Source organism: Lissotriton helveticus, chromosome 3_1 (genome assembly GCF_964261635.1).
Source record: "Lissotriton helveticus chromosome 3_1, aLisHel1.1, whole genome shotgun sequence".
Taxonomy (NCBI): domain Eukaryota; kingdom Metazoa; phylum Chordata; class Amphibia; order Caudata; family Salamandridae; genus Lissotriton; species Lissotriton helveticus.
The window spans coordinates 1,565,789,317-1,565,802,340 of record NC_136061.1 but is presented as its reverse complement, the minus strand read 5'-3'; the positions used below and the strand labels follow the sequence as shown (position 1 = coordinate 1,565,802,340).

Sequence of the window (13,024 nt, the reverse complement as noted above, 5' to 3'; positions counted from 1 at the left end):
AATTGGTCCTGCTCTTTGTCCCATGGACCTCCAGTTGATCTGGAGCAGAGCCTGTGTCTGAAGGACCACGAGGTGGGCTTTGCTGACCAATGCTAGCGACCTTTTCAAAGCTTGTGCACTGTTTTAGATCAATTATTAATTCGCCCATCATGGTGGGCAGTGTAGTGAGTATTTCCAGTACTTGGCCCCAGACGCAAGAGCAGCCTACTTGCATCTGCTGAGTGTCAGTTTCGGATCGCTTAATCAAGATATTCAGCTTTGCAAGCTTTCCATCTATACCAGAAACTAAACCTGCTAGAGAGTTGAGGAGTGATAACTGGTTGTCCATCTTATCGGACTGATACTGAAGGGTATTCACTGAGAGCTGTATGGTGTTTAAGAGTGATGACTAGATATTGTTGGTCTGTTGTTCCTTTTCCAGTTTGAGATCAGTATTGAGAGGCTCTATTATTTTCACGGGGTTCTGTATGTTTGATGCTGCTAGTTCTTCCCATTCTTAAGTCACTAAGTATGAGATGTCATAGATGTAATCCTGTGGCTCTTCCCTTCATTGCCTGCAGGACTGGACTCTGGAGGTTTGATGTACAAGTTACCTCACTTTGTTAACGATGTACCTGGTAGAGAGGATTCTAGCAGCAGATTCCTTATCGTAGAATTATCCCCAGGCGTGAGACTGGATCCGGACATTTTTTGCCACAGCAACCCTGAGCGCCGGGGTAGGGGGGAGGGAGGTGGAGTGGGCGGCACCACATGACTCCGCACTGACGTTGTCCGCGGACGTGATGTCAGCGAGGTCACATAAGTCCCACCCCGGCGCATTGACGTCAGTTTTCTTCTGAGAACTTTTCCGCGCCACAACACGGAGCCATCACAAACAAAACTGGGAGAGTATGGGAACAGTGTGCGAAAAACCAGTGAAACAGAAAGGGAAGAAGCGAACGGTGAAGAACAGCACCATGAGGGACAGTGCCCCGCACTGGAATAACCAGGGTGTAGGGAAGCAGAAGTGCACGTGAACCTACCGTCCAAGTACCAGAAAGGAAGTGGTGGAACAAACAAACAGAACGAAGCATCCCGCCAGAGAGGAAGTGAAAGAGGACACTCGCAGAAGACAAAGCCACCCGGAGGGAGGCGAGTGCAGAAGACCAAACTGAAGGTCCTCGCAGAATGGAGAGGAAGGCGGGTCGTGAAGGAATCTGCGGCTAGAAACGTCTCTACCAAATACATCATTACCAAAGGTAAGTAACTTGTACATCTGATAAGGACTACTAGCCGCAGATTCCTTAACATAGAATAGATACCCTATTGTCACGGGTCTGGCGCGCCTGAGACCCTTACCTCTACTGACTGGTGGTGCGCCACCCCACCTTCACCCTGCGCCTTGTCTCCACAGCAGCTGCCTACTACCTGGCCCGAGGACGAGGAAAACACAGAGACCGAGTGGCCCACTGGGGTAAACGTGTACGGCTCCTTTAAGGCCGAGGGTGAGGACAGTGGAGCCACGCCCCCGATGACGACAAAAGCAGGAAGCTCCGGATCGAGGACGGACGGCGTTTCCCTGGCTGAGGACAGCGAGGCGGAGAGCAGTACGGAGCAAGAACCAGGACGAGAAGCAGAAGTGAACGGCAAGCCGGGAGGCCAACGGTCGGACGCTTCGCCCTGCCACGCGCCCACGGGAGGAGCGTGGCTAAGAGAGGTACGGGGCCGGGTCGCGGGTTGGGTTGGGAGGCGGAGACAGCCCCCGGCGTAAAACTCACCGCAACGTTACCCTGTCCTGAGCACAAGCACCCCCTGCACGCCCGTTTGTAAAGCTGAGCACAGCACAAGGGTGCATTTCCCTCACTCCCGGTCCTTGATGGTAATGCCTGAGTATAGGCAGTAATTCGCCTTCTCTTTTCCTTCTTTTGGGGTACCTCGTGGAACTCGAGCTGAGACGGATCAGGCAGAGGATCTCCACGACGAGAAGGCTCCACGACAGTTCCCGCTATCCCATGACTAGAGACTTTTATCTGAGTTCATGAAGAAAACATATATCGCAATTAAACCTTCCTTGAAACCTTTACTTAAAGCTCCCGTATTTCTGTTTAAGCCAGCGACCCCCACACCGGTGGTCGACCCTCCTAGTACCACAGAGCCCCTGGGACAAGTGGTGTCAGAAGTGGGATCTCCTCCACCAACCATCTGCGAGAACAAGATGGAGACCCTGATCGACCACCTCATTAAAGGACAAGAAAAGCTAGAGTGGGCTGTGGAAAACCAGCTGTCCATCGCCCAGGCCGACAGAGACATGTTCACTAAAACCATGACAGCACACGTAGAGGGCCTTAAGTCGATACCCCTGCCCCCCGTCCCACAAGCTGCCACGGGAGAGGGCCGGATACACACACCCCACCCTTCTGGGATGGCCCTACAGAAATACGTACCCGGCGAGGATCCTGACGCCTTCCTAGTGAATTTTGAGAGGGCAGCTCGGGCCATGAGCTGGCCTGAAGAGAAATGGCCGTTCTTTCTCGCGCCTCTGCTAACAGCCGAGGCACAGTCGGCCTACCAAGCAGCGAATCCGTTGGGAACAACCCCTTATGCTACTATTAAGATGGTGATACTGGATCATCTTGGGCTGGACCAGGAAGCATATAGAGTGCGCTTCAGAAAAGAGAAAGGGGTTACGGGAGAAAATCCAAAAACGTTGTTCTTTCAATTGAAAATGGCGGCTGATAAATGGCTACGCCCGGATGTATGTACGAAGGAAGAGATACTGAACAAGATCTACGTAGAGCAATTCATGGAGGCGCTACCCTATGCGACCCAACGCTGGCTGAAACAGCACGTGGGTCTGACAGTCGACCAAGCCATAGAAATGGCATCTCAGTATGCCAGGGCCCAGCCAAAAGCCATTCCGTGGGAGCCGGAAAAGACATCCAAGGGTGGTCCTATCACCAAACCGGACAAGAGGCCGAAACCAGTACCCGAGGTCCCCCGACCGTTCAGACCTGCCGGTATGATGCCTCCGGTGACAAAAGGACCACAGTGCTTCGATTGTGGCGAGTGGGGCCACATCGCCCGGATGTGTCCCAAAAGAAGAAGCCATGAGGAACCCATGGAAGTCGGGTATCTGCCCCGGACTGTGATGTATTCCGCCGAAATGGGCAGCACGTTTTACGTGAGTATAAGGATGAATGGGTATCAGCTAAAAGCATTGTTGGATTCAGGGTGCAGACAGTCCGTTGTACAGTCCCGGTTCGTTACTCCTGTCCAGACGAAGCATAACAGTCCAGTGTACATACGATGTGTCCATGGGGACGTGAAGCCCTACCCCGTGGCCTCGATCACCATTACCCCGCAAGATAGAGGTCCCTGTAAGGTTATCGTGGGGGTGGTTGATTCTCTGCCAGAAGACATGATCCTGGGGACTGATAATCCTGAGTTCCTGTCCCTCTTTAGGGAACACCTGGCCAAGCCAAAGCCTGGGGTGTCTGTTCCTACCTACCTCTCACAAGAACCCTGGGTTATAGACCGTAGCTTTAGATTCGCACAGGCTGAAGATAGAACCCTTTGCAATGCCTGGGAATCCGCCCATTCCTCAGATGAACTGACAGCACAAAGATTCCCTAGGTTCTTGATCAAGAACGGGTTGTTGTATAGACAAGCCAAAACGGAAGATGAGTTGCAACTATTGGTACCCCAGTCGTTTAGAGGCCAAGTGTTGTTCTTTGCCCATGCCCATCTGATGGCCGGACATGCCGGCAAGGAAAAAACCACCGACTGCATCCTGAGAAACTTCTATTGGCCGGGGATTTACAAGGACGTTCAAGAGTTCTGTGCCAGCTGCGAGGTGTGCCAACGCAGAAACACCCAGCGTCCTCCAGCTGCTCCACTGCAAAGGATGCCCATACTAGGGGTCCCATTCGAGCGAGTGGGCATGGACCTAATAGGGCCCCTACCGAAGACGGGGCGAGGATTTCTATATGCATTGGCAATCGTAGATTACGCTACCCGGTTCGTCGAGGCCTTTTCACTGAAGACGACTACCACCGCCTCCATAGCGGAAAAATTCGTGGAACTCTTTGCCAGGGTGGGCTTCCCTAAAGAGGTGTTGACAGATCAGGGCACCCCTTTCACCTCTAAATTAATGAAGGAAGTATGCGCCTCCCTGGATATAAAACATTTGAAGACCTCAGTGTACCATCCACAAACCGATGGATTGGTGGAGAGGTACAACCAGACACTGAAGCTCACCCTAAAGAAAATGCTGACGGCTGAAGGACCCACATGGGATCGACTCCTCCCTATTGCCCTTTATGTGATAAGATCACAGAAACAAAGCAGCCTAGGGTGCTCATCGTTTGAGCTTCTATACGGTAGGCTGCCCAGGAGCCTCCTGGACATCACGAAGGACATGTGGGAACAAGAGACTTCCCAAGAGCAGATATCCATGTTGGAGTACACCACTCAGCTCCGAGCCCGACTAGGAAAGCTAAGAGAACTAGCCAACACCTCCCTGGAGCACCAACAGGAGAGGTACAAGAAAGCCTATGATAAGGGTAAGAGGCTACGAACACTGGAGGTGGGAAAATGGGCGCTCGTTCTATTGCCCTCCATCACCCACAAAAACAAGAACGAGTGGCAAGGCCCTTATCGGGTTACTGAAAAGATTGGAAACACCACCCACAGACTCCGGTTGTCCTCTAGCAGAACCCAAATCTACCACATCAACCTCTTGAAGGAGTGGTTGGGGCCCAGGCCCCGGACGGGACGCCTAGTAGGGCAGATGGACGCCCGACATACCTCCACGCTGGAACAGCTTGTCGTGAATCCAGAGCTGTCCCCAAAGGAAAAACAGGAGTTGACCAAAACCCTAACCCCGTACACTGATGTGTTTTCCGACTTGCCTGGGAGAACGGAATTAGCGGAACACTGCATCGAAACACTTCCTGGAGAAGTGGTAAAGCAACGACCCTATCGCATTCCGGCAGCCCGGAAAGAAACCGTCCGAAAAGAAGTACAGGACATGCTCGAATTAGGCGTCATACGCCCTTCCCAGAGCAATTGGTCATCCCCGATTGTTCTGATACCAAAACCGGACGGTACCAAAAGGTTTTGCATGGACTTTAGGGCCTTGAATGCAGTCTCGCAATTCGACACTTATCCAATCCCTAGGGTCGATGATCTGATCGAAAGGATCGGAGACGCCAAGTACATAACCACCATAGACCTCACAAAGGGGTATTGGCAGGTTCCCCTTCGTGAGGAAGACAGAAAGAAAACGGCATTCGTAACAGACGAAGGAGCCTTTGAATTTACAGTCCTACCCTTCGGCTTACATGGCGCTCCGGCTACCTTTCAACGCCTGATGAACAAGATCTTGCATCCGTTTACACACTTTTGTTCAGCCTACCTGGATGACATCGTGATATACAGTCCGACTTGGGAGGAGCATCTGCGGCACTTACAAACCATACTGTCAGCACTCAGAGCAGCCGGATTACACATCAACGCAAAAAAATCCAGGGCGGCTTTTCAGAGCGTGAAATACCTAGGGTATGTGTTGGGAAAGGGAGCCATAGCTCCACAGAACGAAAAAGTAAGAGCGATAGCCGCAGTGCCGTTCCCCAGTACCAAAAGGGATCTTAGAGCCTTCCTTGGCCTGGTGGGTTATTATAGGCGCTTCATTCCAGGTTTTGCTGACCTGGCAGCTCCATTAACCGACTTGCTCCGCAAAGACGCCAAAGCTAAAGACTTTAACAACCCTACCACAGAGGCCTTACAAGCATTCCGCCTACTGAAAACCACAATGACAACGGCTCCGGTATTGATTCCTCCAGACCATAACAAACCCTTCCTGTTGTCCACAGACGCTTCTAACTTGGGGATAGGAGCGATATTATCACAGAGCATAGACGGAGTTGAACATCCGATCCTATACGTCAGTAGGAAGCTGTTCCCCAGGGAATGCCGATACTCTACCATCGAAAAGGAGGCCTTGGCCATAAAATGGGCAGTCGAAAAGTTAAGATACTACCTCGAGGGCAAACCTTTCCTTCTCCACACAGATCACGCCCCCCTGAAGTGGATACACCAGAATAGCAGTCATAACCCCAGGGTGCTACGTTGGTTTCTGTCCTTGCAATCATATTCATTCAAGGTCCTCCATCGGAAAGGGAAGGACAATGCGAACGCGGACTTTCTGTCCAGAGTGTTCCCTCTCCCCGATCGGGAGAAGCCAGGGGGGGAGGTGTGTCACGGGTCTGGCGCGCCTGAGACCCTTACCTCTACTGACTGGTGGTGCGCCACCCCACCTTCACCCTGCGCCTTGTCTCCACAGCAGCTGCCTACTACCTGGCCCGAGGACGAGGAAAACACAGAGACCGAGTGGCCCACTGGGGTAAACGTGTACGGCTCCTTTAAGGCCGAGGGTGAGGACAGTGGAGCCACGCCCCCGATGACAACAAAAGCAGGAAGCTCCGGATCGAGGACGGACGGCGTTTCCCTGGCTGAGGACAGCGAGGCGGAGAGCAGTACGGAGCAAGAACCAGGACGAGAAGCAGAAGTGAACGGCAAGCCGGGAGGCCAACGGTCGGACGCTTCGCCCTGCCACGCGCCCACGGGAGGAGCGTGGCTAAGAGAGGTACGGGGCCGGGTCGCGGGTTGGGTTGGGAGGCGGAGACAGCCCCCGGCGTAAAACTCACCGCAACGTTACCCTGTCCTGAGCACAAGCACCCCCTGCACGCCCGTTTGTAAAGCTGAGCACAGCACAAGGGTGCATTTCCCTCACTCCCGGTCCTTGATGGTAATGCCTGAGTATAGGCAGTAATTCGCCTTCTCTTTTCCTTCTTTTGGGGTACCTCGTGGAACTCGAGCTGAGACGGATCAGGCAGAGGATCTCCACGACGAGAAGGCTCCACGACAGTTCCCGCTATCCCATGACTAGAGACTTTTATCTGAGTTCATGAAGAAAACATATATCGCAATTAAACCTTCCTTGAAACCTTTACTTAAAGCTCCCGTATTTCTGTTTGAGCCAGCGACCCCCACACCGGTGGTCGACCCTCCTAGTACCACAGAGCCCCTGGGACACCTATCCATACCCAGAGGGGAGGAGGGTCTGCGAGAGAACCTCACTAGCTTTGGAGAACACAGGGCCCCAACAGGGGATGTGTCACAGGGACAGGAAGGACGGCCCAGCCCCCACCAAGCAGAAGTAAATAAGAACAAGGAGAAGGAAAGGCCAGGATACCACAAGCCTACCCGAGGGCCAAGGGGCGTCCGCCAGAGAACCTGGAGACACAGACTGCACCAAAAGAGTACCAAAGGAAGAAAAGAACCACACGCAAAATCCAAGGAGAAGAGGTGGAAATGGAGGCGGAGCCTGCCTCAGGAGAACACACACACAGCTAAGGGAATCGCTGAACCAGCATCAGCCCCGAGGCAGGGACAAAGGAGTAAGGGCCCCACAGCCGAGAAGCGCATATGTGAAAAGGAAGACGCAGTCGAGCAAGCTTCAGCAGAGTAAGGGACAGGAGTACATGGTACACGCCGAAGCCCACGGAGGTGGACCATAACAGCCATGCGTGCGCAGCAGGCAGCTGGTACATACTATGAAGTAGTGTGCCTAGAACAAGCCAAGCGCAAGTCGAAGACAGAGGCAAGAGAACCCCAGAACAAGCCCCAGAAAAGGCCCGTCCCAGTGGTACAACCCTGTCTACGAAGTGAAGTGGGACCGGCCAAAAGAAAAAGAGGATTATGTAGCACCAACCTAAAGCCGTCAACCAGAACACAGGAGAACACCAGGATCATCCTAGCCCCCCTGGAACACAAGGTAGAGGGCCAGGCCGAAACTTCGGATAATAAGGTGAAAACACCAAGACACGAACCCGTAGACGGTATGACAAAAGTCGGTCTGGCGATCCAGAGGCTGAAGAGGAAAGGCAAAACGCACAGAAGCAGATATCCCGCGGGAACAAAGGGCAAAGCGTACAACAGGCAAGCCCTGTAGAAGAAGGATAGAAGCACCCTTGGATACTGAGCAGGACAGAACCTGGAGCAGAGCAAGCTGCGCTAAGGTGGAAGAAAAAAGACTGCACCAAGCGGGATACAGTGACGCCAGTTAACGCGGGGAACCCAAGAAGGTATCCACACCCGCCCAGCTCAGTATAGAGCTATACATTAGCCAACAAGTACCCCACCTAGGGTATGACACATCCCACAGAACTCGCCATAGCGCGGGTGAGAGAATCAGAGATATCCAAGGCTGAACGGAGAATAAATGCAGCTAACTCTCGACCATCCAGCACATGGTGCCGCAGATCAGAGCGGACACCTTCGTGGGAGGTGCGTAACAGAAGGAACTCCGCGGAATCCCATAGGCCAGAGGTAGCCCTGGCCAACACACACAGTGTGTTCAGCATGCGCAGAGCAGCACTAGTGGAGGCAAAAACGTTACGCCCCCAGGAGTCCAACTACCGGACCTCCTGTGACGGAGGGAGCAACACTGAAGGCAAGGAAGGGAAAGCAGTCTGCAGGACGCGGCCCTGGGCAGATGGGTGGGAAAAAAAGCAGACTGGATCGAGGGGGCAGGACGGTGGTGGTGGAGGAGCTGCTGAGGCACCGGATCTCCCGTAGCAGGACACCTCCAGGCCCCCAGAAGAGAGTTGTGGAGCGAGGCTTCAAATGAAAGAAGCGGATCCCCTCCACCAGAGCCCTGGTGGAGAACCTCCTACAAGTGATCCGTTGGGAGTGGAGCGACCGAGTTGTCCATCTGCAAAATGCTGGTAGCCGTGGAGATGCCCCGGACAAAGGCTACACTCACCTCCGCAGGGCGACGTGGGGAAGAGAGCAACTCCTCCGTGGGCGAAGGCTGCAAACTAAGCTGCCCGTCCCCATGCCCTGCTGGAGGAAGAAACGGCCAGCCCCTGTAGGATGGATCCATAGACGAGTGAGAGGCCTGAGGGGTATCCGAAGAAGGCGGAGAAGCCTGCGGGGAAACCAACTGTGAGGTGCCGAAGAGCGGGTCCGGGGGTTGTGGACGTGGAGACGCCCCCGGGGAAAAGGAAACTATGAGGCGTCCTGTCTCCGGTGAAGAGGAGACAAGGAGACGACAATCCTCCAGAGAGGAAGGGACATCTGGCGAAGAGTCGACGATCCGACACTGGGACAGCGCCAGGTAGTCCGCCACGGGCACGGGTGGGACCTCGAGCAGCGCCGAAGTGCCCACCAGGGGTGCAGAGTCGACTTCCACCACCTCACACCTCATAGGAGAAAGGGGTGGGGTCGGAGCCGAGGTGGCCAATGAATGGCACCAAAAAAGGTGCCAGCTCTACCTCCGACGAGGCAGCCGCCTGCGCAGAGGACCGAGAGGGACTCGGGGAGGCGCCCTGGGTACCCGCCTCCACCCGCGGGGAGGAAAGTTGTCGGTGCCGGAAAGGCGTCAGCTCGGCCTTCGGTAAGACAGCTGCCTGCCCAGAGGACCAAGGGGGACTCAGGGACCGAGGGGGACTCAGGGACGAGCCGCGCGTCCCGGCGACCTCCTGGGACACCACAGGGAACCCCACTGGGTTTTGCGTCGAGGCAGGGGCGCTGTGGGTCAAAGAAGGGAACCCGGTAGGGCCGCACCTTGACAACACCACACCTCCAAAAACCTTGAGCCGAACACGCCGGCGCCAGCAGCGAAGCCGCCGGCGAGTATGCGGAAGGCCCCGCCCATGGCGAGGGATCCGCAGACATTTCAGGAAGAGGCGGGGGCCAAAGAAGCCTGCAGAGCCGTAGCGTAGGCCTTCATTTGGGCCCTTGTCACCCCAATACCAGGGAACGGCGGATAGGATGGTGACGGCGCACGTCCCGAGAGCAACCCGCGCCCTCTGCATAACGAGGACAGAGCCTCGGAGACCAGCTGCAAGACTTACCGGCGGGCGACGAGAGCAATTTCATCCGGCGCTCCAGCTGGGACTTCGGCTTGAGATGCTGACAAGCTTCGCAGTCCATAGAATCATGGTGTTCCCCAAACACCATATGCAAATAGGGTGAGGGTCCGTCGCCGACATCTGATGCAAACAAGAAGCACATATCTTGAAACCCAAAGGCATAGCACACTGTTCCCAACGCAATGGCGTCAAAAGAGGCCTGAACACAGGCAAGGGAACTCACTCCGGATCCCTGTTGCACGCGGAAAAGAAGGAAACTGACGTCAGTGCGCCGGGGTGGGACTTATGTGACCTTGCTGACATCACGTCCGCGGACCACGTCAGGGCGGAGTCGCGTAGTGCTTCCCCTCCGGCGCGCAAGGATGCTGTGGCAAAAAATTTCCGGATCCAGTCTCACGCCTGGGGATAATTCTACGTTAAGGAATCTGCGGCTAGTAGTCTCTATCAGATTTGACTGGCAATGTGATTGGCAGTGCCTGAAAGCAACGTGGATAGGATCTCCCTCCTGGTGCAGTTGTCTTGCTCTGTCTGGAGGTTCCTCATAGCTGTTGCTTGGCCTTTAGCGCTTTCCAGACTGCTTGCCCAAGAGGGGTTTTGGCCAAGATCTTTTGCCCCCATGTCTTCAATGCCACTCAGTGTTGTGGAAGGGAGCTGCGTTGGAAGAACCTCAATGCCCCCAGGCTCTTGTTCCTATTGCCTCAACTGCTACTTCTGCCATTCACTTATTGTGGGCTATGGTGTGCTCCATTGCTAACTTGGTTTCTGCTGTTTCGCTGACGTCTATAAATTCAGAAGACCCGCTGGTGTAGAGCGGGGTGTGCAGCCTGAGTTCCCCTCCAGCTTTAAATCTATCACTTAAGGATGTAGTGAAGATGGGAGCCCTATGATCCCATCTTTACTAGAATAGAACACTGAGCAAGCATCCTTTAGGAAAGTAAACTTTGTGTATATTTTTGGTTGATGGCTATATGTCATTGCCCTTGATGTACCCCCTTCTGCACTAGTTGCGCCTATTCTTCTTTGTGCCTCCGGCTCCTGAATAGTCACCACTAGGGGTTGGATAAGAACCCTTTTGGGCTTTTATTCGTTAGAAGCATTAGTTCTCTCTCGACTTCCTTTCTTTTTACTGGGTGCAATGGAGGTTAGCACTCTCCTGACTTCATGCCCCGAGTATGACTGAGTCCTGGGCTCTATAGGATCCTGTGTTATTGAACGATATGACTATAGTGTGACTGTACTGTTTGATTCAGTCAATCAGAGAAAGCGCAGAAGTGAAGACAGCGGGCCATCCACTGACTAGCGGGTCCCCAACAGCTGACGGGTGAGCTGATCTATGCCTGGCATCTGATGACTGGTGCGCGTGCGTCTCCGGCTATCCACAGGTCAATTATGTGATGGCTAGGTCGGTTTTGCTCTTGACTGCTGCAACCTCTGTGCTCTCTGTTGTCAGGAGATCTCAATTGTCCTGATGACTCCCTTTGTGCACCGCCTCACCCCTTGTGGTTGACCAGTAGCCTTGGGGAGCACATGCATGCATGCACGTACATCCTGTTATGCTCTTGACTGTTGAACCTCTCGGCCACCTGTTGTCATGCGATTTCGATAGCCCTGCTGAAGCTGTGTGCACTGCCTCACCCTTTATTGCTGGCCTGTAGCGTAGGGGGCACAAGCATGCACAGCCTGGCAGTAAGGGTGAGACCAACAGAATTTTGATGGTCTGTCCTGGAGGGTGCAGGGGCTGCAGGCTGCACCAAGTCCTGGCTTCGCCGCCTCCGATGTCGCTGGTCATCTCCAACGGGCTTTCCTGCTGCGTAGATTAGCCTTGTTGTCCAGTCTTTTCCTAGTGCTCTGAGTTTTCCCAATGCCTGGCCTTTCAGGATGAGTCTCGTGGACGGTGTGGTCGGCTGGTTCAGCAGTGGGCAGTAAACCAGGCAGGGTGACTGGCAGTGGAGTGGGCTGGCAGTGGAGTGGGCTAGAGCACGCTGGCTACTAACTCTCCAATACTATTTGAGGTGGAGACGGCTCCTCCGATAGGGTCTTCTGACGAGACCAGGCTCCCCTGTTCACGGTTTCCCTGCTCCTCTGCTATCCTGCCCTGGTTCGGTGTCTTGATGGCTAAAAAGCGGAGAAGTGGAACGGGCACGCGGTGAGGTGGCTGTACTTCTGCAGGTCACGGCAGGCCCCGTGGCCTTAGAGCTTGCACTGCAGAAGAGCTTTGGTGCAGTGCGGTAAAACTATGTATGCCTGAGGGACCCACCTGCTCCTGGCTCCCAGCTCACTCCACTCCTCAATGGCTAACTGCGTACCAGCAACAGCAGCAGCAGCTCTCGAGAGCAGCTCAACAAACTATCTGAACTGAACACTGTCTGGACCGAAGAGGGCGGACAGAGAACACTGGGAGTGCAAACTGGGTAGGGCAGTATGAGACATTAGATGATTTTCCTGTTATGTGCTTCATCCACACTTAAAATCAGAAGGAATGTGTTACACAATGGTTACCAGTGATGACTGGTGAAGGGGGAGTGGGCAGCTCTGTCATGTTCGACTTGATTACTAAATAAGTTATGCTCTTGGATGATTAGGAATATTGTTTGGATCATCACCAGACTAGTTGAGGAAATCTACAATTCACCCCCAAACAGTGGATGGGAGTAATGCAAGGTGTGCCTTAGCTGGCAGAAAGGATGCTGGGCTACAAATAGGTGCCTCTGACTGTTAATTAAATAAAAACTGATGAAATGTGTATAAATTGCGCTGTATAATGTAAAGATTATAAAATGTGAATAAAGAGCAATTAAAAAACTGGAGGTGCTCGAAAGATTTGTTTTACCCCCCTCGTCCCTAATTCTAAAATGGGGGGGGGGTTATATCCCGGGCCCCCACACATCCTAAGCCCATGGGAGTTGCACTAAGAATTGTTACTTCCCACCAGTTACAAAGGCAGCGCAAGCCTATTGATTCAATGAGCTTCATACCCGTGCAGTTCGCCTCGTCTGACCAGTCTCGACAGTCGTTGTCTCCGTCGCATACCCAGGATGAACGGATGCACATTCCTGAGGTGCAGTTAAATTCATCTTTTCCACACCGGTGAGTTTCTGCATGCAAAG

At 53.7% G+C, this 13,024-nt stretch overlaps 1 protein-coding gene across 1 annotated transcript in view; it reads right to left on the bottom strand.

Moving 5' to 3' along the window:
* The window catches only part of SORL1 (sortilin related receptor 1), an 852,839-nt gene that overhangs the window by 363,687 nt on the left and 476,128 nt on the right, over positions 1-13,024 (bottom strand). Inside the window, exon 25 of the mRNA XM_078682321.1 lies at positions 12,893-13,012. Within this exon, the coding sequence (XP_078538447.1) occupies positions 12,893-13,012 (120 nt within the window). The remainder of the gene's footprint in view (positions 1-12,892; positions 13,013-13,024) is intronic.